Source organism: Ictalurus punctatus, chromosome 22 (genome assembly GCF_001660625.3).
Source record: "Ictalurus punctatus breed USDA103 chromosome 22, Coco_2.0, whole genome shotgun sequence".
In the NCBI taxonomy this organism is placed as follows: domain Eukaryota; kingdom Metazoa; phylum Chordata; class Actinopteri; order Siluriformes; family Ictaluridae; genus Ictalurus; species Ictalurus punctatus.
The window spans coordinates 7090215-7114870 of NC_030437.2; the positions used below are offsets into that span (position 1 = coordinate 7090215).

Here is a 24656-nt window from a genome sequence, read left to right on the forward strand (position 1 = left end):
ATTCGGCCATTTTAGGTTGTCATCCAAAACGAATTTAATTAACAAAGCTCTTTCATTACATTACAAATAATCTGTTCATAGCATTTTATAATCAAACATGTATTGCAAATCAACAAAGGTTCCAGTGTAAACTAGCTTTCCCAGTCCCAGTCGTTGTTCAGGAATGAATCCCAGTATCTGTCCATCATGTAGGATGGCAGGAACTCTTCATTACTAATCAGTCGGATGGAAGTGATGCTCATAAGAGTTTCATTTCTTAATGCTCCTGTAAAAAATAAATAAATAAATAAATAAAGAAACCCCAACAATTGTGTAAATTTAACGGTAAGGTCATTTATTAATGTATACTTCTGCAGCCTTTACTAATATTTAATATAGCTTTGATGTTCAGTGATCTTAGACCAAATAAATGATGGTGTCTGATATTTATTAGTATTTATTTTAACATAAGAATGACTGTGAATAAACATTAATTAATTCAGTCCATTCCAAAAAAAAAAAAAAGAAAAAAAAGAGGAACTGATATTTTATTAGATGGCTTGAGGACCACAACTTTGGTTCACAATCTTTTACTGAGACAAATCCGCTATGTCATGTGTTTGTTGATTATAAAACTAGCACAGCTGATTTAACAAAGTCAAGTCCTGGCTTAGCTGGTCCACATGTGCAAGTGGAGGATTTTAGCGATTAAACATGTGCCTTGGCTAATGCTTGGCAATCCTTGGTAAATGGCTAAGCTAACACCTTTTGACAATCATTTAATCACACTTCTGTTTTAAGAAGGTCGTTTCACAGAGCAATAGTCCAAAAACTGGTCTTTCCAATATGACATTCAAAAGATATGAAGAAACTTATCTGTATTTGATAAAAAAATTAGGTAAAGGTACATTCTTTAACCCCATAAACTCCAAGGAGCCAACAGTGTGGTCCAGTCTTACATTCCTCAGACCTACTGTACATACCTCTCTTATTAGGTTTACTGTAGTTACACCATAATGTGCTTTCAATGATTTAAAAAAAAAAAAGCTGAGAATTTAAGGGGTTAAGAGACAGAAAGAAATGCTCAGAATCTGACAGTTCAGGTGGTCTTGTGGAGCATGTGGCAACTTGTGGACAGACAAACTAGACAAGACTGCAATATGTAAAGCAGGGTGCTACAACCCAAATTCAGATTTATGGGTCATTGGGGGTTTTTTTTTTCATTCACAAAGACACCACTATGTCTTGAGCAGAGCTGGTGAGAACCGCACAGATGCCTGCAGGTTTTTGCAGATTACAGAAGCTGGCTCTGTCATGGTCTGAGGGTGAAAATTTCAGCCTGGTAAAAGTCAACAACATGATAAAAACTGAAGAATCGAAACCGGTTTTTGAAATCCTGTATCTTTGCTTCCAGCATGATTATTTTAAATAGGACTGTAAATGTAGGCAACAGCATACGGAAACAACCGTCCTTTTCACACACTGCTTCCTTTTCCTTTTCATTAACCCACAAATTTGGATTAATATAATTAATAAAGAAACTAGTGAACTTACTTCCCTGTACTCTGTAGTTCCCAGTGCTGCATGTATAAGAATCATAATCATAATCAAATATAGACCTGCAGCAATGAACAGATAAAATCTATGATAATCGATTATGAAAATCGTTATCAACAAATCTCTGGTGCTATTTGCTTACAAAGTTCAGTTTAATTCAAGTTTGTTGTCATTATATGCTGTATTTGTGCTCTTGCAGTTTAAAATTCTGTTATTTATTATAACGGGAGCGACCTGTAAGTGATCTATTATTAACGAGGCTGCGTTGCTCCTCACTCACAATGTACGTAGACGTGTTGATAAAGAGCGAGAGTGCAAGTAAGAGCTTTAATGTCAAATTGAAACAGTACGATCGAAGTAAACACAAGTAAAACAACATGTCTAAAGGAAGTGAGTCACAGAAACCATGAGCTGCGGTGAAAGTGCGATTTTATTAATTTATTAACGTTTAGTATCATCCTTTTCGACAGCATCATCTTCGGCACACACTAACACTAATGAGACTGTAGGAATATTGTCATCTGGGGGAATCTTTCTACTACTATTAATATCGATTTCATCATCTTTTGGGCTTTTACTGCTTGGCGTGATAACTAAAAGTTGTTTTTCCTCGCATAAAGGGCTAACTTGCAATTCTAAGGCACCAGCTAGAGTGGCGTCAGGTACCCTTGACGGTGATCTGCCACCACACAGCCTCTCATTGCATACAATGCCATTAATGTCTGTAATACATTTATTTATTAATGTTTTAATAAAAAGTTTTGGCCTGAAGTTTATATTTGTAACACTATGGATCTTATTTTAAATAAATGAAAAAATAGTATCGAAAGTTTGGTTCCCCCCCACTCCCCCCATCCGATTAATAAAAAAGAAAAATCGCTAGTTGCAGCCTTAATTAATAATGATTTAACTCAATTAAATAATTGAGGTCGTGCTCTGAAAGACTTGGTCAATACCAAATGAAATGTTAATTTCATTTCATTAATTTCAATTTAATTTCCATTTTTACATTTCATTGTGTGAACAGAATCTTAGAAAATAAAGCTGCCAGTTTTCTTCACAGCCCCTCAGATCCCAGACTGATACCTGTCTGCTTCGGTTCCACTTCTTTAGGTGTTGCCTTTGTGGATTGGGGCTGACCACACTCACTCTAGAAACGATTAAAACTGACTCATGATTAAATCATTATAAGCATTTGCATTATTGTAGCTGTTATTAATAAATGTTACATACTGAATTGGGTGCAGAACCAGCACTACTTGCTGCAGTGATCCTCTTGTCATCTCTCCTGACGGAGGCCGGTGGTCGTCTGTGAACCTCAGTATCTGAAAAAGCAGCCTAAATGTAGTTGTGTAAAAGAGTATAAAACTGTGTACAAAAAAATCTACTACTAGTACTACTTTTTTCATAGATAGTAACGCTGTTTAGACTGTGGGGATATTGGCATATGGGAGTGTCTTTATATTATTATTAATAATTATTTGATCATCTTTTGGACTTTAACTGTTTGGTGTGCTAAATAAAAGTTGTTTTCCTCGCATAAAGGGCTAGCTTGCAATATTAAATCACCAACTAGAGTGGTGTCAAGCACACTTGACTGCGATCTGATACCACATAGCCTCTCATTCTATACAATGTCAAGAACTGACAGGGAAATGACTAGAACTAAAGGGGGTTAACTCTATCTTCCTACTTTTGCTGATTTGACAGATTTATCTGGTTCATCAGCCTGACAGTGAAATTTGAGTTCTGTGAATGTTTCCTTTAGATTCGGGAAGCATTTCTCGGTTGTGACAGTAGTGTGTTAGTGTGTCTGCACTGCAGCATTACTGTGAAAGGTGGGCAGTCGCAAAGATGTTTGATTTTGTTGGCTTTCTTCACAACAAAGCTGGCCTGTGACTGTCTTCTTTGATGACGGTTCCACCTCTTCAAGGGTTGTCCTCATGGCTCTGGACTCACCACACTCAAGCTAGAAATGATTCAAAGTGATTCATGACTCAATCGTTATAAGCATTCGCATTACTGTAGCTGAGAAATAAATGTTACATACTGAACTACAAGGTTCAGAACCAGCAGTGCTTCTTGTACTCCTCTTATCATCTCTCCTGAAGGAGGCAGGTGGTTGTCTGTGAGCTTGATTATCTGAAAAAGCAACTTAAATGTAGTTGTGTAAAACTGATTCAAAACAAAAAAAAGGTCATTCACAGCTAAACTATCCCACCCTTCTCAGCTACACACATCTCTAGGAGAACTATATTACCTTTCCAAATGTGTTCACAGTGCAAAATTTCTAAATCTTCTTTAGAAGATTCAGTAGGTTTCTCAGGTACACCAGGATGCTCTCTGAATGTTAAGAGCAGCTCTTTGATGATTTCATGTTTTGCAAGGTCCAGTGCACTCTGTCCAAGTGAATTCTTATGATGAGGATTTGAGCCATACTGAAGAAGAAGCATCACGACCTATGAATGAACACTGAGTTTTAGTGCTTGTGAAGGCAGTCACCTTTAAGTCTGGTCCAAGGGTGAAAATTTTTTTACATAAAGGGAAATGTAGGTTGGTAAATGCAAAGTAGTCTTTAGTAAAGTCTTGTAGTATGAAGGACAACCTGAAGATTCTTCTAAAATATTCTTTATTGTAAATTATTCAATACTGTCCAGGCAATTTAAACAATTTCATCCCAATGATATTCAACATCTGTATCTCTAAAAGGAGCACAAGCAACATAGAATCCTTGAGCAGTTTTGTTTACCTCATATTCACCAGATGTAACAGCATCGTGGAGAGGACTGAGTCCTTCCAGCCCCTTGCTATTTACATTTGCACCTGCACGCAAAAGTTCCTCCACCACATCTGGATAGCCTTTTACACTGGCCTCATGTAGAGCTGTCCATCCTGACAATGCGACATCAGTTATTACGAACACATCTCCAAAGCCATTTTGCATTTCTTGTTCGATCTAGAGCTTTTAGCTAACCTGCATTGTCAGCGATATTGATGTTTATTCCAGCTTTAATGAGCCTTTTAACCTCTGGTAGGTTTCCTCTCTTGCAGGCTCGATGGAGTCGAGTCTCTCCCAAAAAATTGCTACTGTTGATGTTTCTCAGGTTAAAGTTTGCAACTGGCTTCGTGGCTATTCAGAAAGATTAGAGATGTGTGTAAATACAGTTGCAATCAAAATTATTCAACCTCCATTGCAAATCAGGTTTACTGTCATAATTTACAGACTTTCAGCTGTTTGCAAATCAATGAATGCCTTTTATGAATGCCTTTTATTGTCACTATACATATGTACAATGAAATTAAGAGCCACTCCTTTTTGTTCCGTGCAAACATATACATTCAATTCACAAGAAGAATAAACAGATAATACACAGATAAATAAACAAGATAAATAAACAAAATAAATAAACAAGATATACAATATATGCAAGATAGATATGCAAGATAGATAGATATTGGGGTGGATGGGGGAAATCAAACAAAAGCGATTGAAATAGTTCAACACAATGAACGCTTCGAGTGGTTTCCACAAATTCAATTGAAAATGCAACTTATAATGATTTCTCCAGTCTCAAAATTATTCAACCCCTTCATGGCAAGCATCTTTAGTACTTAGTAGAGCACACTTTTGCTGTTATGATCTGCTGCAAACGAGATGTAGAGCTCCTGGCAGCGTTCCTGAGGAATCTCAGCCCATTCCTCATGAGCAATGGCTTCCAGTTCAGTAATATTCTTGGGTTTGTGTGCTGCAACTGCTTTCTTCAAATCACACCAGAGATTATCTATGGGGTTTGAATCAAGTGACAGTGATGGCCTTGTAGAATCTTCCAGAACTTCTTCTGCAACCAAGCCTTGGTGGAATTTGAGGTATGCTTGGGATCATTGTTCTGTTGGAAGGTCCAGTGATGTCCAAGCTTCAGCTTCCTCGCAGATGGCATGACGTTTTCTCCTAGGACTTCCTGATACTTCAATGAATCCATCTTGCCTTCCACACGCTACAGGTTTCCAGCGAGCGTCACCGAGCCATCACCATGCTTGACTGTAGACAGAGTGTTAATTTTTCATTCTTCTTCCTCCAGACATACAGCTGATCCATCGTGCCGAAAAGTTTCAGTTTCTATACTGTGCTCACTGAAACCTCAGTGCCTGTTGCCACCAAGTCTTGCTGCAAGTCTTTTGCAGTCACTCGAGGATTTTTCACAACCTGCCTTCTCAGCAATCTGGTTGCAGCCGTTGATAGCTTCCTTTTTCCACCCCGTCCAGGTAGTGTACACTCAACAAACCCCTAGCCAGTTCAGGTATTTCATGTGTTCCAGCTCAAGCACACCTGGTGCAACTAATGAAGCACTTGATTACTTGCATCAGGTGTGTTGAGACAACACCTGTTTTGCATATTTGTGCTGTTGTGAGGGATTCTATTCAGAGGGTTGAATAATTTTAAACTGGGGAAATCATTATAAGTTGCATTTTCAGTTGAGTTGGGGAAACCACTTCATTGTGTTGAACCATTTCAATTGCTTTTGTGTGATTTGTTCATTGCAAACAGCTGAAAGTCTGTACATTTTGACAAAAAACCTGATTTGCAATGGGGGTTGAATAATATTTATTGCAACTGCATATGTAGAGGCGATAAAACACAGGTCCTGCCATTTATATTTTTAGCTTATGAGTTAGTATGTGTAATAACTCACTTGATGTCTGTGTGTGAAGAACAAATATCCAATGCAAAAAGAATCCTGTTTGAGTAAACGTTACCTGCATTAAGCACATCAGCTTGCTTAGTTTGCTTTCTGAGTTGATGTTTGGATCGCTTCTTTTTGCGCTGGCTCAATTTAGCAGTGTATGAAGCCTCTTGATTTTCCACAGCTTTCTGAAAACCGTCTTGTCCTGCACTCTCTGTACATTGATTGTTATCTGGTGTTGGAAGTAAACATAAGGGCTTCTGGGACAAGTCTGTCAATATGCTGACAGAGCTCTCTGTGTTCAATGAATCAGTTGTACTCTCTGTTGGTTCTCCGCTGCTATGCTCCTTAACAGTTTTGCACAAGTCGTGCTGCTTATCCTGTCTTTCTCCCTCATAAGTGCTGACTACTGGGGCTGGACTTAACCTTGCTTGAATCGTCACGGCCTCGCTATGCTTGTGAGTGCTCTTTAACTGTTCCTGCTCTTCAATCACAGTGCAGTCTGAATCTGCAGAACTTTTAGTATCATCATTTTCGACAGCATCATCTTCGGCACACACTAACACTAATGAGACTGTAGGAATATTGTCATCTGGGGGAATCTTTCTACTACTATTAATATCGATTTCATCATCTTTTGGGCTTTTACTGCTTGGCGTGATAACTAAAAGTTGTTTTTCCTCGCATAAAGGGCTAGCTTGCAATTCTAAGGCACCAGCTAGAGTGGTGTCAGGTACCCTTGACGGTGATCTGCCACCACACAGCCTCTCATTGCATACAAAGCCATTAATGTCTGCAGAACTGACAGGGCAATGACTAAAACCAAACAGGGTTACTTTATCTTCCTGTTTTTGCTGAAGCTGTTTGATGTATTCATCTGGGTCATTACTCTGACAATGAAGTTCTGCATTAGACAATTCAGTGAATACGCTTCCTTTAGGTAGTACAAACACTTCTCCGTATGCAATACTGTTTACATCATCTACATGCGTCCCTTCTGAGGAAACAGCATTACTGTCAAAAATGGGCCGTAGCAAAGATGTTTGTTTTTGTTGCCTTTCTTTACAATAAAGCGGAGTTGTGACTGTCTTCTTTAATGTCGGATTAACTGAATGAACAAGTTTTAGCTGCTCATTGGTTGGTTTTAACTGCCCTACATTTTTTAAGCCCACCTGAGGCTCAGGACTGCAGGTAAGTCCCTGGTCGTGAATTAGCCCTATAAGTAGAGACTGAGAACTGCTCGATTCAGAAGATTCTTCTAAGGGTAAAGATTGCTCATCTGCACACGATGCACTGACTTCAACTTGACAGGACGTAAGTACAGGAATACTACATTCCTGATAGCTGTTACTTTGAGCATGTGAGCGATATGGATCTTCACAAACAACAGGACTGGAAAAGGGATTCTTACATACGTTTTTGTTTAGCGGAGCAGCTCTACTAGCCATGCTGCCAGTTCCAGTGTTTACGACAGAGACACTGTTCAGGTCAAAGTTGAGCAAGTAATCCAAAAAGTTTTGATCGCTCGCCATTGTCATTCTTCGCATCTTTTTTTTACCGACCCCAGAATTGCTCTCCTCCACAAGATCGGTTTCATGTTGGTCTCTAGAACCAGCCAAGACTGCTTCATCAGTGGTATCCCTGCATGAATCTTTCCATTGATTTGGGTTTATTTCATTAGCACCTGAAACCAAACTCTGAAATAAAATAAAATACAGTAAATAATTTGAAAAACAAGCTAATCTGCTCTATTTGCGTTAATATTATCATCAATCCTGACATTACCTGATTTACAAGAAGCTCCTCATTTATGGTGCTGTTATTTTCTCTGACTGTTTCATCAACTATTCCTAAAAATCATGAACATGTTCAAATAAACTCTAATATGTTTACCCAAAATGTTCTAATAAAACCAAATATGTTCCTAAAACCTAAACCAAAGTAGCCTTTTAATCAACTGGATCAAATTATAGGTGTGTGAATATGGCAGCTTTCCAGATGTTTGAAATGTAGCCTGGTTAAAGGGAGCTACTGTAGCAAGATTGCCAAGCTGGCGCAACTGTTATTTCTTTCATAAAGTGAACTGATGTTAAAAATAAAATACACAATTATACTGAACAGTGAAAATATATATTTCGCAACTTGTAGGTACAGAAATGGCAGGTAAGTATGCATCACATGAAGTAGCAGCTCATTCTAATCCTAGAAAATGACAAAGCTAACAAAAAAACAATAATACCCTCCTATATGTGCTGTATTGCTATCTTAAAAATAAATAAAATGATAATGTTTTAACATCAACAATGAAAATGAACCATATAAACCATATTAACATAGACATGAAACAATCCACTACAAAAAGGGATTTTTCGACTAAATTAGTTAATTGTTGAGACAGTTCTTATCATACTAACGGTCTGTGGCTCCAGAGAAGTCCTGAGTAGCACTTAAAGCCCAGTGTTCAGGTGATGGTGACCGAGTCTCGGTGTAATCCACAGTGATATCACTGTCAGGATCACTGTCTGGGCAAGACGTGGGGTCAGATCCTGGAGACTCTCGCTCTTGAACAGGTAAGGAGCCATCGTCTTCAGAGTCTTTTCTTGGGTCTCTTAGTTGCGGCAAAATTTGAGCTGATGATTTTACTAAGAAATAAGGAGACAGAAGAGTAAACTGACAAATGTTTTCTCATGTAATGTATGAAACCCATATAATTATTATGAAGCAGTCTCCTGGTGTTGCATGATTAATGCTTATGTATTAAATACTGCAGGTGTGATATCCCTTTTGCCATTTCCACACTGTATCTGCATACCTTCAGCTTTTGCAGAGGAAGTGTCATGTACTTTTGTTGTATCCTCTGAGTCTGGACAAACAGCTGGATAGACTTCAGCTTCACTGGCCTGCTGATCTTTTTCTGCTTCATCTATAGCAGCAGACTGTCTTGTCCTCTGAGTGGCACAAATAAAAATCATAAGGAGACAATCCTGTGCCAATGTTTGAGTCAAGTAGCAGAGATACTTTCTGACTAATAAATGAATTCAGTGATACAGGTTTTAGTTTCTCCAGTAGTGTTGGATCACAAGTTGTAGAGCAGCTGTCTAGGAATCTATATTCAACTATTGAATAATATAAACTGAACAATGTATATGTTATATCTTAACCACAATGTTAAGCCATTTAAGTCTGTTAATCCATTATTAGAAAACTGAGATTACTCATTTCATACTCATCAGGTCCTCGTGCCCTGTGGCTGGGGGCAGAGTCATCCTGAAAGAGACTACTCGCATCAACTTTGTATTGATTTTCAGAGCTCTCTTGGTTTTCTTGTTATCCATCTACATTTATATGAAATAATCATCTATTAAATAATGAAATATTTCCATATTGAACACTGACTAATTCGATATTTAAAATTAAATAATTATCCCACTTGAGCAGCTTATACATTAATCTTGATTCAAACCATATAACTGATTTGCATACCATCAACCAGTGATGTATAGCCTGTAGTGATTTGTGTACAGAGTGCGATAGCAGTGGAACATGGACAAAGTTACCTCACGTAACACAGATAGTACAGCCCTTCAACCACATTTTCCAACACTGTATCACTACAGAACAGTTTATATATCTTTGTAGTTTTAGAGGCATAGTAAGTCCATACCAAGTTAATCAGTGCGAAGGCTGGCTAAAAAGGCATAGCACTAAACTTTGTCAGTTCGTTTGTTTTCCCCCCAAAGTCATAGTGCAACGCAAACACAAACTCCAGCCACTACTGAGTCATTCAAAGCACCTTGCACTGTAAAAAACATGGCAACATATGACAGGGGGGAAAAAAAACTTGTCAAAATCCATGTGTACAGTCATAAAAATTTGTGACCTATTTATCTCACACTAAATATGTCGTCTAAACGGCACCCTGAGCCAGTATTAATTCGTTTATAGTATGGGCTGCCCATCTGTAGGCCATGGTGATGATGTCCATCACACAGTTGGCCAGCTTCTGCTGAGACAAAGGAAGATAAACAGTTGATCTGAGGATCACATAACCACAGTCCAGGCTAAATAATACCATAGGGCACGTACCAGACACAGCAAGAAACGCTCTGAGGTTCACCTTCACTGAATGCTGACTACTTGGGTAAATTACAGTGGTGGTGGTGGGGGGATTACAGAAAACCAAATTGGATAGTGTATAGTGTACACTCATCAGTTAATGGCACCATTAGTTAAAACCATAATGTGTTAATTTGTGCAAACCCATATGTTCTGTTTACATGTAAATCAGACTAAGAAAATAAATAAATAAACAAACAGATTCTCTGATTGAATATTTAGCAGAAACATTCCCTATTCCTGTTAATAATATAAAGAGGTTTTTTGTACGTTTTAATATTGTTTTTCAATCCACTAGATACACTATACAGCCAAAAGTATGTGGACAGCGGAACATCACACCCTTATGTGCTTTTTGAAAATCCCATTCCAGATTTAGTCTCCCTTTGCTGTTATAATAACATCCACTCTTCTGGGAAGGCTTTTTGCAAGATTTTGGAGCATGGCTGTGGGGATTTGTGATCATTCAGCTACAGGAGCATTAGTGAGGTCAGGCACTGATGTTGTATAAGGAGGCCTGGTGTGCAGTCGGTGTTCCAGTTCATCCAGAAGGTGTTCAGTGGGGTTGAGGTCAGGGCTCTGTGCAGGACACTCGAGCTCTTCCACTCCAACCTTGGCAAATCAGGTGTTCATGGAGCTCGCTTTGTGCATGTTGCAATGCTACAACATGGACATTCTATATAACTGTGTGCTTCCACCTTTGTGGAAACAGTTTGGGGAAGTACCACATATGGGTGTGATGGTCAGGTGTCCATAAACGTTTGGCCATACACTGTATCATGTCATGTCTACTTCTAATGGCACTTTATGCAGATAATTTCACATTTGAATTGTTGGAAGAAGGCTGTAGCCTCCTGATATTTGTCCCACCCAAATTTGCATCCATGTATATAACCCTGGACAGGAATCACAGATTAAACACATTTAGAGGTTGTTTGCCCTTTTGCTAAACGTTTTACTAAATAAGCCTCTCAGACCCCAGAAATATGCTGAGTCTGTGAAGAAAATTTAACATCTCTATAGATGGTGAGGCCAGTCATGGACCAGTGTATCTTGTCCCAGCAGGTTGTCCCAGATCTGGGTTATTGCTTCTGGGTGCTAATGACACTCAAAAGGTTGTCTACTGCAGTATTGTATAACTCCTGGGAAATGAGAGGATTGTGCTCAGTGAGGCTAACCTTGTACGGGCCTGCCTGAGGTAATTTCATGCAAAGCAAAGAGATTCGGTTGACCTTGCCATGCCCTGGTGGCTGTTACAGTTGATAAAGCTGTGTAATACTCAGAGGAGACAATGGCAACAGAGAAACCAATTTGGAGAGGAGAGACGATGTTTGACCATCAAGAGTAAAAACGATATAGTGCAAGTTTTAAGAGGCAATGTAGAAAATGTGGTGAGAGATAGCTAATACAGGTTAGAAATACTAACGAGGAAAAACGACTCAAAGCTAAGAGACTCCTCAGAGCTCTGCAGCATTCTATGGAAAGAATTCACCTGATGCATAAAACACACTCACAAAGCTAGAATGTTTTGAGAAGAAACTATACCAAGCTTTGCAGGACAGGATGCCTGACAATCAAGTGTAGTCACAAGCTGCTAAGTGGATAAATTCATATTGTGGAGGTCTGACAGGTGTATGATGCAATATGAAGACAGGTAGAGAGTGGTATGCTGTACAGTGGTACTTATAGCAAATACTGTTCAAATCACATGTCATAACTTGACTTTGGTGGATGGTCCCTGTACGTGTGCGCACACAGAGATCCAGGTGATTCTCACCACTCTCGATGGTTATCAGTGAAAAGACACTGTTCCTTAAAAAACACGAGAAATATTCAATTTACTGCACTTGGTTTGAAGATACACATCTACATGCATAACAGTAAATAAACAGTGCAAATAATTTCAATGTTATCTTATATTTGTATCTGAACAGAAAAATCTTAAGTCATGGTGTATGGTTTTCTGGAATGTACCCCAGGAAGCAAAGCCCTGGCTTGACAGAGTAGGAAACAAGCCAAGAACTACTGCAGAGGTATTGATGAATCTTTTGTAAGCAATAGCAGAAAAGTCTGGCATTCAACCAAAAGCTTCTATCAAAGCCGACGATAGCTTACACTGCGAAACAGTCTAAGGAAATTAAGCTAATAAAAAGGTTCCTTTACTGCTTGAGAAGTAACTGTTTTGCTAGATAGACTGTGGTGTAATTTATTATACATACTGTAACATTCTTTTGTACAGAATATAGGCAGACAAAAAAAAAAAAAAAAAAAACCCTGTTGCTGTATTAATGCTTATTTGGATGCAGCTTTCAAATGTGCTGTTGGAGAATTAGAGAGCAACTGCATGCCTTAAAAATTAAATCCGTGGTGGTATTGCTAAATTCTCTTTATATATTTTAATATATCTTTATTCACTTTTTTTTTTTTAATGTATCTTTGCTTACTTGCACATATTTATTGGTTGATCAGTTTGTTTGTTTTTGAATTTTGCACGATTTGGTTCTTTATAGTGACGATGATTACATTAAGATTCCAGTTTATAAAATAGTAGTATATGTATATATGTTATATGCATTATTTGATACATTATGCATTTAATTATTGCTTAAAAATGGTGACAGGCAACGGGGGACTGGACGAACAAGGCGAACACCTACAATCCTTATTTTTAATCGTAATTTTAATTATTTTACTTCACTGTTGGATAGCTACTGAATTAGATACGTCTCTTACACTAGAGGCTTACTTTAAGCTCCCTTAAAGTAATTCGCTACTGTTGATCCATTTTTTCCCTGTTGAACATAGTGTCTTGGCTTTATTGTTAATTTAGACTCATATGGTTCTGACTAGCAGGTTTGCCTCGCATCTCCAGGGTTGGGGGTTCGATTCCCACCGCTGCCCTGTATGTGCAGAGCTTGCATGTTCTTCCCGTGCTTCTGGGGTTGTTTGGCATGCGGGGGTTGACTGGCATTTCCATTTGTTCATAGTGTGTGAATGGGTGTGGGATTGTGTGTGCGGCTATGTCCTGGATTGTGTTCCCTGCCTTGTGCTCTGAGTTCCCTGGGATAGGCTCCAGGCTTACCCTGAGTAGGATAAGCAGTATGGAGAATGGATGGATGTCTCTAACTTTGTGAAATCAATAGTTTCATTTATAACTCATGGTGTTATGTCAAATGCACGGCTGACTTCAGTTCAGTTGCGCTCTCATCAGTATACGTTAGTTATACTTTGTTGCCGCCTCCTGGATATATTTTGAACAGCAGTAATAAACATCATGCCAGTTCGGGCCAGGCTTACACAGTACAATGGAATGCAACGCCCCACATAATTTTTTTTTAACAGAATAAAATAAATAAGAATTTAAAAAAAAACAACAACTATTATAGTCACAGTAATTGGAACCACACTATGTACAACAGCTAGAACTGCAGAATAGTTTAATGCAGAGCTGTACTTGTCAGCTGTAAGAGCTTCACAGACAGATATAAAAAATCTGTCTTTAATTCCGAGGTATTTAAACTGAGGGTTTGTGAATGAATTGCAGATGGGGCGCAGGCGAGATGGAAGATACAATAAAACCACAACAAAAAAATTAAATAACCCTTCACACATTTTGCATATGAGTTCGGCATTTTAACATCATAATGCAAAAACACGCCACAAAGACTTAATACACACTTGAATCTAGAATGATTGACAGTGGTACAGTTGAACGATGCGCAGATGCATCGCCCTCGTTTCCTGTCACAGTAAATAGTTCATTACCTTCATTTTTAGTTCATTAATGTGAAATAAAAACAATGTCCAACTTAACTATAATTAAATAAGTTCTCATTGGTTGATTTTATTTATTTGTTTGTTTGTTTTTACTTATTTAATTTATATTTTTTTTAATTAGGTCACCGAAAACTTTTTAGGAAAATAGTCAGAGGCTGCATTTGTGGTTTTTGGCAGAAAGAGGGGGGAAAAAAAAAGAAGAAAAAAAAAAGATCAAATAGGTGTCAAGTCAACTCTGTTTTCAAATGATGTGCCTCATGGAAATGTGTGATTCACATAGTTAGTTAAAATCAGCATTTTATTAATTATACATCTAATGCAATTGCACAACAGAGGTCCCAGTCTGTGCAAACCATAGAGTTAATATATATAGATAGAGTGCATTCTGAATATATGATTGTGTTCTTTCACAATGATCAAGTTTTCGAATGACACCAGCCACACGCTGTGCCCGAGAACAGGGCCGTGGAACTCGGGTGTTTTAATCAACTTTGGAGCTCTATTTCTGGTTAAAATGACGCTTCAGGAGCTGCTACAGAGCTCATTCGTGAAGACAGCATCATGAATAAAAATCTAATCAAACCGTGACTGAGTGTATCGTTACACCTCTATTTAATATGCCAAGCTTAATACACCCAGCTTCTCAATCAATAATCAAACCTGTCAATATACACACAACCTCTGGAGAAAATACAGACATACAGATGTAAGCATCCATGGCACTCAGACATGTATGCTGTAAATGAGTTGTTTTTATACTGCCCTTATTATGCCCTACTCACCATACCCCACCTACTACATCATTGTGTTGTGTGTTGTATTAAATCTCTCGTGTTGCATTTATTGTAGTCTCTATTGTGCACTTCTACTTTGTTTCCTTCAGTTTTTGAACTAGATGTTGTGTACACTGCTGTCCATGACATCAACAATGTCGCATCATGGCCTTGGAGAACGGCATTTCTTTCTACTGTATACCCGCTAGAATGACAATACAACTCTAATATCTAAATTAGTAATCAGATACTGGCCTATGTCAGTACTGCATACCGCAAAACGTACATTGATCTGCAAAACAATACAAGGACCACCTGATCTAGGTATGTTGCCATGCATTACTTACTCTACAACCCTTAGCTGCATATCGTCTCAGTAGTGTCTCTATATTCCTGTCTTGACTGACGTCTATGGCATTGTCTCCTTTCTGATTCTTCAGTAATGGATCAGCACCCCACTTTAACAGCAGGTGAGCAAGCTAGTCACAAAAATAAGACCATGGTTAAATAATAATAATAATAATAACAATAATAATAATAATAAGACTGCAGGAGTACTAGTCCAGAGACCATTGAAACTACACACCTTAAAGTTACCAAGTTGTACTGCATCCTGTAAAGGTGTGATTCCTTCATGTCCTACAGAATTGACTAGGGCTCCAGCTCTAAGTAAAGTTTCTGCAATGGTGTAATTATGTCCTAATATTGACTCATGAAGTGGGGTCCAACCTGAAATAAGTACAAGGATCATCCCTGCTTCAGACATGGTTTAATCTGAACCAGTTTATGGATTGTGTTATTCTAAACTGTACCTGCGTTATCCGCCAGGTTGACACATGCACCAGCTTCAATCATGTCTTTCACAGACTGAAGATCTTCTTTCATCACGGCAAGATGGAGGTGTGTCTCTCCGTATTTGTTTCGTTTATGGATGCTCTGTAATTGTAAGACTTTTCGTTTGCCACTTGCTGGCGTTGTAGTTGATTTGCCACAAAGGCCTAAAACAAAAGGTAAACAAAGAGCGCATCTACTCACAATCACGTCTCTTTTCATTGCTTAACAATGTTATATTAACTTCATTTTAACTTACTTATGTTAGCTTTCACAATCTACATTGTACAAGGTTTTTTTTTAAATCCACAAATATAATTAAAAACTCAAACATCTTCATGCTGTCATAGATTAATCTACAGCTGTGACATTAATTGCGTTATTATGGTGATCATTTTCTTTTTTTAAATTAAACAGAATAACATAATCAAATGTGATTTCGGTGAGCTTAGCTAGAGTTATCCATTTGGATAATATTGGATATAATTTTTTATTGGCTCATATATGTTATCTGTCTATCTGGTTGCATACAATGGTGACAGGTTTATTTATTGTAACTAAGCAGCTTAGTCTTATTCTAAATCAAAGATTTCTATATTTGATGGAACTTTTTTTTTAAGAACAAGAAAAACAGGCTGTTTTCTGTTTATTTCAAATTATGGCATGACTAAATACAACAGTACATTTTTGTTCTTAAATTGTCTGAATAATTGTAATAATAAGCAAGATTTTAATATGAACGAATATGGATTATCAGAAAGTTCTTGCGGTGTAGAAAAAACAACCATTGTTCCTATACCAAAGAAAACTATTGCTAAAGAAATGAATGATTTTAGACCTGTCTCTCTCACATCATTGTTAATGAAGTGTTTTGAAAGAATTATGAAGGACTTCATTATGAATTATACTAGTCATGGTCATGGTCATGATCAGCTACAGTTTGCATATAGCAGAAATGGGAGTGTGGCGGATGCCACTCTTATTCTCTTACATTTTTTTTATATAAACATATAGACGTTGGTAAGTCTTACACTCGTTTATTATTTTCGACTTCTCTTCAGCAAAATCCAACCACATATTTTAGCAGAAAAAAATGTTGTCTGATTTCCACATTCCTATGAGTCTTATAGGTGTTGCGCCACGGCGAACTCGCAGCCGCAATACTCAGATGGCGGCGCGGCTTACAAACATGGCGGACAGGGACTACACTTCTCAGCCATGCCCGCGCTCAAGTTCACCTGAGTATTGATCACCAACACCTGTGCGGCTGATAAGTTATAAAAGGCCTCGTTAACCTTCGTGCCCTCGCGAAGTAAACGCTCAGTTCTCATGACTTAGTGATATTACCAAGCCTTAGCTTTAATCGAGATTTCCCTGGTACTTGGACTTTCCTGCCTGTTATTCACATTTACGATTCCTTGCCTTATCCCAGTTGGACTGTTCACCAGTATTAGTCTGTTTTCTGCTATTCCTCTCACGTCGCGTCTGCACACGCCGCCCTGCCTGTCCGCGCTTGTCTCCAGCAGGTATCGTTACAATAGGTTGGATCTGAGATTTTTTTTTTACTAAAAGTTCTCAAAGGGTGAGAGTAAATGGAGAATACTCACATGAGCTTTTCTCTTCGACAGGTTCTCCACAGGGCTGTGTTATTCTCTCACCTTTGTTATTTATCCTCTATACCGATGGATGTAGAAGTCATAACTCAGATAGGCATATTGTTAAATATGCAGATGACACAGTTGTACTTAGTCTCTTAAAACAGAGAATGAACACGGCCCTGTTTTGAAATATTTCTTAGATTGGTGCAAAGAATCCTTCTTAGAGATAAATGTGGAGAAAACTAAAGATATTAATAAAAGTGTAAGCACCTGTACAAGAATAAATATCGAGGGTAATGAGGTTTAGACGGTCAGCTCTTACAAATAACTAGGCACAGTCGTTGATAAAAAATCTGATCGTGTCAAAAGCACATAAGCGCTTGTACTTACTCAGGAAGCTAAAGTTGTCTGATGTGGATAAAACTGTATTAACATTGTTTTACAGAACCTTTATTGAATCGGTTTTAACTTTTGCAATCACATGTTGGTTTTATGGAATGAATGAAAAAGGCAATTGTGCGCTGCGATGGATTGGAACCCTGTCCAGGGTGTACCCCGCCTTGTGCCCGATGCTCCCTGGGATAGGCTCCAGGTTCCCTGTGACCCTGAAAAAGGATAAGCGGTATAGAAGATGGATGGATGAAAAAGGCAAAGCGCAGTTGCAAAGGATTGTTAATTTGACGTCGAGCATTACAGGCGTAAGGCAGCAACGTTGTGAAAAATGTGGAAAATGGACTCTTAAGAAGGCATTGACTACACTAAACGATCCCACTCACGTCCTTTGCATCGGCGATACAGAGCTCAAGAGTTTAGGACTGTGAGAACTTCAAGATCTTTTATTGCATATGCTGTGTCAGCTGTTAATGTAACACTTGCAAAGCCCCTTCTAGTAAGATGGACAAAGACTTCAAACTGTACAAGTCATCTTAAATACACAAGTATGAAGGTATGAAAATACCTATTAACAGAAATGAACACCCAGTTAATGCTATCCCACACAGTGCACTGCAAAGTATATTATGCTGTTGTTTCAGTTCATTCAGGATACTGCCCATGATATTAGTTTCAAGACACATCCATTAAATTATCACGTGTGATTTTCTTTGACGATTTATCAAGTCAGTCTGTCTGTGTTTTTTATCATGATAACCCATATACTATAAAGATAAATATTGCTAACACATGTAATAATAATAATAATATTTGGGTATAGTGTTTGAATACTGTAAGCCGCTCCATTCAAAGCGCAATGGCACTGTGAGTGTCTTCTCTGTGGTTTTGGTTCAAGTAGCTGATCTGATGTGTAATGTCTGCTACAGACCTTCGTACACGTGGGAATGGTGAAATGGCAGACGAAGGTTTGCTAACCATCGTCTACTGAGATCACTCTGAGCTGGGACACTGTGGAAGCTTAAAGCTGTTAAATTACAAAGACACTGTGCAAAGAGAGACACAACGGTGCTCAGAATATTACTTCATTTGTCTCTGAAAACATTCTGTGTTAAATACCTTATGGCAGACGCTCATTTTGATCGTGCTACGGAGAACAAACAGTACTTATGAATGTAAACAGTGCTAAAATGTAAGCGGTGCAGGAGGAGGCACCTGTTCCCGGTCTCTGCTGACCTCTCGTGGACACATGAGGTAAGACGGCACTCTTTACAGTCTCACCTCTTTCAGAAGATAAACTCCTGAGCCCTGGTTCCTGTGGCCTAAGCATAGAAACGATCAGTTATATTAAATAAACTGGCAAAATGTTGAAAATGTTCCTGTAGTAATGTATTATGAACAGATTACTACTAATCAGATATTTGAGTCCCTAGGTTAGTAGATTAATGTCAATGAAATCTGACTAACCTGCTTTTAGAATTGCTGCCTTTGTCCTTTTTGATTTCAGACATTCCTTGTACATGCTTTCTTACACTTTTCTGACTGCCTACTGCACTCTGTCCACTACAGACAGACTGTGGCTGGCCAGGTGTGAACAGAGGTTTGGGATGTTGAACTGAGGTCATAGGGTTCGGCTGAGGTTGGTTGGCATCTGTATAGATTCTTTTTGGAGTCATTGTCACAGTCACTGGGTCTCCTGCATCAACACCACAATTAATCACTAGCAATGAAACCAAGAAGGACAGTGTATATATAATATATATTTATCAACACAATGACAAGAAACTGCCACTAGGTGGAGAGAGTTCATTAAATTGCACAGAAGCATAGCTTTTACAAAGTGTAGCAGAGCCTATTAATAAAGGTGATACACTCTATCACATAAAATTCACATTTTGTAATAATTTGCACAATTTAAATGAACAAAAAACAGATCAGGAAAAAGTACATGGAAAAAGTAAGTACATCCCTACATTTATGACACCTTCAAATCCATAAAATTAGAATTAGGTGTTCAGGATTGGGGGCCGGTGATTAGAACCTGCTTAGGGAGTGCAGGTGGAACCGGTCTTATTTATACCCCTCATATCTCATATCTAGCATCTGGTGTTCCCTTTGCTATTGAGGTGTGTGAAGAGTTCTGTAAGGCCTTCAGAAAAAAGGTTGTGGATGCCTATGAGTCTGACACAGGGTTTAAAAAAGATCCATCCATCTTCTACCGCTTACTCCTTTTCAGGGTCACGGGGAACCTGGAGCCTATCCCAGGGAGCATCGGGCACAAGGCGGGGTACACCCTGGACAGGGTGCCAATCCATCGCAGGGCACAATCACATACACACTCACACACCCATTCATACACTACGGACACTTTAGACACGCCAATCAGCCTACCATGCATGTCTTTGGACTGGGGGAGGAAACCGGAGTACCCGGAGGAAACCCCCGCAGCACGGGGAGAACATGCAAATTCCACACACACATGGCCCCGGCAGGACTTGAACCCTGGAGGTGTGAGGCGAACGTGCTAACCATTATGCGTGCGCCCTTGGTTTAAAAAAGATCTCCAAATTATTTTAAATGCATCTTTCCACTATAAAGAAAATAATCTACAAATGGCGCAGATTTCAAACGACTGCCAGTTTGTCCAGGACTGGCCGTCCCTGCAAATTCAGTCCAAGAGCAGACCGTCTGATGCAAAAAGAATATTGCATGAAAGAGTGGTCAAAAATTCCAGAAAGCCTGGTGGACAATTATGCAAAAAGCCTACAAGAAGTAGAAGTTCTACTAAAGGGGGCAATACTAGCTTCTGAAGTTAATTTTCCTTGTGGTTTTGTCAGCTTCATTAATAGGCACTGTTTCAAAGATGATCAAATATTTGCTTGTCGAAAGGGTCACAAAAGCCAATTACTTCTTTTTTCACATTGTACATAGTAGCAGATCTATACAGTGGTGCACTGTCGTGAGAGCCAATCGGCGAACAGATAGTTTCATGGCTTAACTAGATATTAGTATATTGGTCTGTTACAAACACTTTTTAATGATGTCTAGTCGTCTTTTTGTCTGACAGTGACGCTTCTGTGCTTACCTTTTGATTGATCCATTTTAGTTGACCCCTCATCCTCCTTGCAAACAGTGTTGCTCTGACTTAACGAGTGTATCAGTGGACTGTCCGTAATCTGTAAGATTATAACACAAGTATTACATTATTATTATAATTATTATCATCATTATTATTAAATGTGCAATATTCTTCAGCTGGTTATTCTGGGGTAGAAGTAATCCCAAAAATGTTAACCATAAACACACTTGTGGTAACAGCTTATTTAACTCTGCACCATGATAATACTATATGGCCAATACTTTGTAGACACCTGACCATAACACTCATGTGCTTGCAGAACATCCCATTCCAGATTTATTCCCCTTTGCTGTTATAATAACCTCCACTCTTCTGGGAAGGCTTTCCACTAGATTTTGGAGAGTGGCTGTGGGAATCTGACCATTCAGCCACATTAACACAAGAGCATTATTAATGACATCAGGCACTAATTCAGGGCGAGCAAGGCCACTCAAATTCTTCCACTCCAACCATGGCAAACCATGTCTTCATGGAGCTTGCTTTGTGCACAGAGGCACTGTCATGATGGAACAGGTTTGGGCTTCTTAATTCCCATGATGAGAAACTATAATGCTACAGCATACAGTTGCCATTAAAATAATTATTTACCCCCCAAATCAGGTTTATTGTCAAAATTTACAGACTTTCAGCTGTGTGCAATGAACAAATCAAACAAAAGCAATGGAAATAGTTCAACACAACGATGTTGCTGTTGTGAGGGATTCTATTCAGGGGGTCGAATAATTTTGAAACTGGAGAAATCAATATAAGTTGCATTTTCAGTTGAATTTCGGGAAACCACTTGAAGCATCATTGTGTTGAACTATTTCAATTGCTTTTGTTGGATTTGTTCATTTCAAGCAGTTGAAAGTCTGTAAATTTGCTCCCTGGGATAGGCTCCAGGTTCCCCATGATCCTGAAAAGGATTAAGCGGTATAGAGGATGGATGGATGGATGGATGGACCTGATTTGCAATGGGGGTTAAATAATTTTGATTGTAACTGTACAAAGTCATTTTAGATAATAGTATGCTTCTACCTTTGTGGTAACAGCTTGGGGGAAAACCACATATGGGTGTGATGGTCAGGAGTACACAAAGTTTTGGGTAAATAGTGTATGTGCCGGTGTGTATTTTTACTGTTTGTTTGTTTTTAGTGCATTTTACATGACTGCTGCCAACCGGTGTCCTTATCCCTCGCTGAGCCAAAAGACCAATCTCTGGAGAAATTCCTGGTAAGAAACGCTTGGTGAAACAGAGCCAAAGAAAACCAGCCGGTCAAGCGCCACAGAACAGCAAAATCAAGTTTTGTCAAAAACATGGTGCTGTCATAGACTCATGTTCATCATACCATTAGCCTGAGGCTGTAATGTTGGAACATACACTGCAGAGGAGCTCTTATAGTACTAATGTTAATACGCTAATGTTAACACGCTAATGTAACTTATCCACATGTTAGTAAGATGCTTTAATCAGGTTACCGTAGTGAGAACAGGACAGTGGAGGAGTGTGAGTAGAGGGTGTAGAAAGTTCTCCTGCTGCACTCAGCATTAACAGCCTGTGTAAACAACAAAAACAGGTCGAAATGTCTCATAAATACATCAAACATGTAGCTAGGCAAGTTTCTGGCTGCTTGCTCTGTAATAACTAAAACACTTCTGTCAGTTTATACTATAAAGCTAGATATAATGTCTGCTAGACAGACAGCAGCTGTGGTTAGCTGTGTTAAGATGTGGTTAAGCGTGTTAAGTTGTGGTTAGCTGTGGTTAGTTGTGTTAAGCTGTGCTTAGTTGTGTTTAGCTGTGGTTAATTGTGTTAAGCTGTGGTTAGTTGTGTTTAGCTGTGGTTAATTGTGTTAAGCTGTGGTTAGTTGTATTAAGCTGTGGTTAGTTGTGTTTAGCTGTGGTTAGTTGTGTTAAGCTGTGGTTAGTTGTATTTAGCTGTGGTTAGTTGTGTTTAGCTGTGGTTAGTTGTGTTAAGCTGTGGTTAGTTGTGTTAAACTGTGGTTAGTTGTGTTTAGCTGTGGTTAGTTGTGCTTAGCTGTGGTTAGTTGTGTTAAGCTGTGGTTAGTTGTGTTTAGCTGTGGTTAGTTGTGTTAAGCTGTGGTTAGTTGTGTTAAACTGTGGTTAGTTGTGTTTAGCTGTGGTTAGTTGTGCTTAGCTGTGGTTAGTTGTGTTAAGCTGTGGTTAGTTGTGTTTAGCTGTGGTTAGTTGTGTTAAGCTGTGGTTAGTTGTGTTTAGCTGTGGTTAGTTGTGTTAAGCTGTGGTTAGTTGTGTTTAGCTGTGGTTAGTTGTGTTTAGCTGTGGTTAGTTGTGTTAAGCTGTGGTTATTTGTGTTTAGCTGTGGTTAGTTGTGTTTAGCTGTGGTTAGTTGTGTAGTAGCAGTCGCCCTTACCTATTCATGTAAAACTTCTCATCTGCTTCTTCAGACTCCGCGTCTGTTGTAATAATCTCTTCATGGCCTACATCGAATTCCATCGTTATAAATCAACTTATCTAGCTAACAACGCGACCTTTCATTAGTATTTAATGAGCTTTATCATTTATAATGAGCTCCTTTAGCGCCCTCAGAAAGCTCGCGACCATTCGCGCGCGAAAACATTCGGAGTGAAGCGAGATGAAGGCGCTGAGGTGATTGGCTTGCGCGCGCAGCTGTGGCACGAGAGACTTCTGTTTGGTTCTGTTTACAATGCACTTTGTATTTCTACTGCATTTTGATTCATTTTACATGGATCAAATACGAAAAAGGTTATGATTCATTCATTCATTAATTCCTTCATATCCTAGTCAGGGTTGCGATGAACCTATCGTGGGAACATAACATTGGCCTGATGGGAAGACAATCCAACAACAACAGCTACCACTACTACTACTTCTAATATTACTACTACTACTACTACTACTAATATTACTACTACTACTAATATGACTACTACTACCACTACTACTTCTAATATTACTACTACTACTACTACTACTTCTAATATTACTACTACTACTATTACTACTACTACTACTTCTAATATTACTATTACTACTACTACTACTACTAATATTACTACTACTACCACTACTACTTCTAATATTACTACTACTACTACTTCTAATATTACTACTACTACTAATATTACTACTACTTCTAATATTACTACTACTACTACTAATATTACTACTACTACCACTTCTAATATTACTACTACTACTACTACTACTACTACTACTACTAATAATAATAATAACAATAGTAATCCTCATGATTATCATCATCACTGTTTTGATTTGATGGTAGAATGGTATAATAATCAGAACTGTTTAATATTGTGTAGCCTATAAAGAGTCAATGACACAATGGTTCATATGAAGTAAAGCTTATTCAGGCATTTATCTGGTATGTTTGCACCTTTGCTCTGACATGCTGAAATGTTATTAACTGAGATTCTAAGATTTATCCATATCCTTCAATAAATTAATGAATAATTAACAAACAAGGCAATAAATATTGCAAAATAAACAAATATTCCGAATTTATTTACATTAAAAACGGTTTAGTTAATTATCTATCGATTTATTAAAGAATACATTTATGGATTGATTTGTTATGTACAGTAAATGCTACAGAAAAAGGTTTGTATGTCAGAGAAGAAAGCAACATGTTACATAATGGACCACTTTTCTTTTCAGACAAATAAATAAATAAATAAATAAAATAATGAAGGCTGCTGGGTTTTGCTGCTGAAAGAAAGCAAAGAAACAAGTTTCAGAGTTTACAGAAGAACTGTGGCACATTCTCTAAGATGCTCCCTAAAACTTACCAGCTAATTTCCTTATAAAACTGCAC

The 24656-nt window shown here is 38.3% G+C and overlaps 1 protein-coding gene across 2 annotated transcripts; it reads right to left on the reverse strand.

Moving 5' to 3' along the window:
- Nucleotides 1-16: 16 nt before the first annotated feature.
- On the reverse strand, nucleotides 17-23501 carry ankrd31 (ankyrin repeat domain 31). Of its 2 annotated transcripts, none has more exons than XM_017451285.3 (21): nucleotides 23214-23501; nucleotides 22301-22377; nucleotides 21960-22051; nucleotides 20789-20879; nucleotides 19171-19399; nucleotides 18919-19025; nucleotides 15697-15882; nucleotides 15471-15613; nucleotides 15232-15363; nucleotides 9031-9166; nucleotides 8633-8860; nucleotides 8004-8068; nucleotides 6292-7915; nucleotides 4511-4666; nucleotides 4286-4428; nucleotides 3797-3995; nucleotides 3587-3678; nucleotides 3367-3505; nucleotides 2770-2861; nucleotides 2623-2686; nucleotides 17-265 (listed from the first exon to the last, which is right to left on the reverse strand). In XM_017451285.3, the coding sequence occupies exons 1-21, from the start codon at nucleotides 23294-23296 to the stop codon at nucleotides 132-134; spliced, it is 4212 nt and encodes a 1403-aa protein (XP_017306774.1). In that variant the 5' UTR covers nucleotides 23297-23501; the 3' UTR covers nucleotides 17-131. The 2 variants fall into 2 exon arrangements, with proteins under 2 accessions (XP_017306774.1, XP_017306776.1); XM_017451287.3 differs by having other exon boundaries at nucleotides 21987-22051; nucleotides 23214-23499.
- Between the last annotated feature and the right edge of the window lie 1155 nt (nucleotides 23502-24656).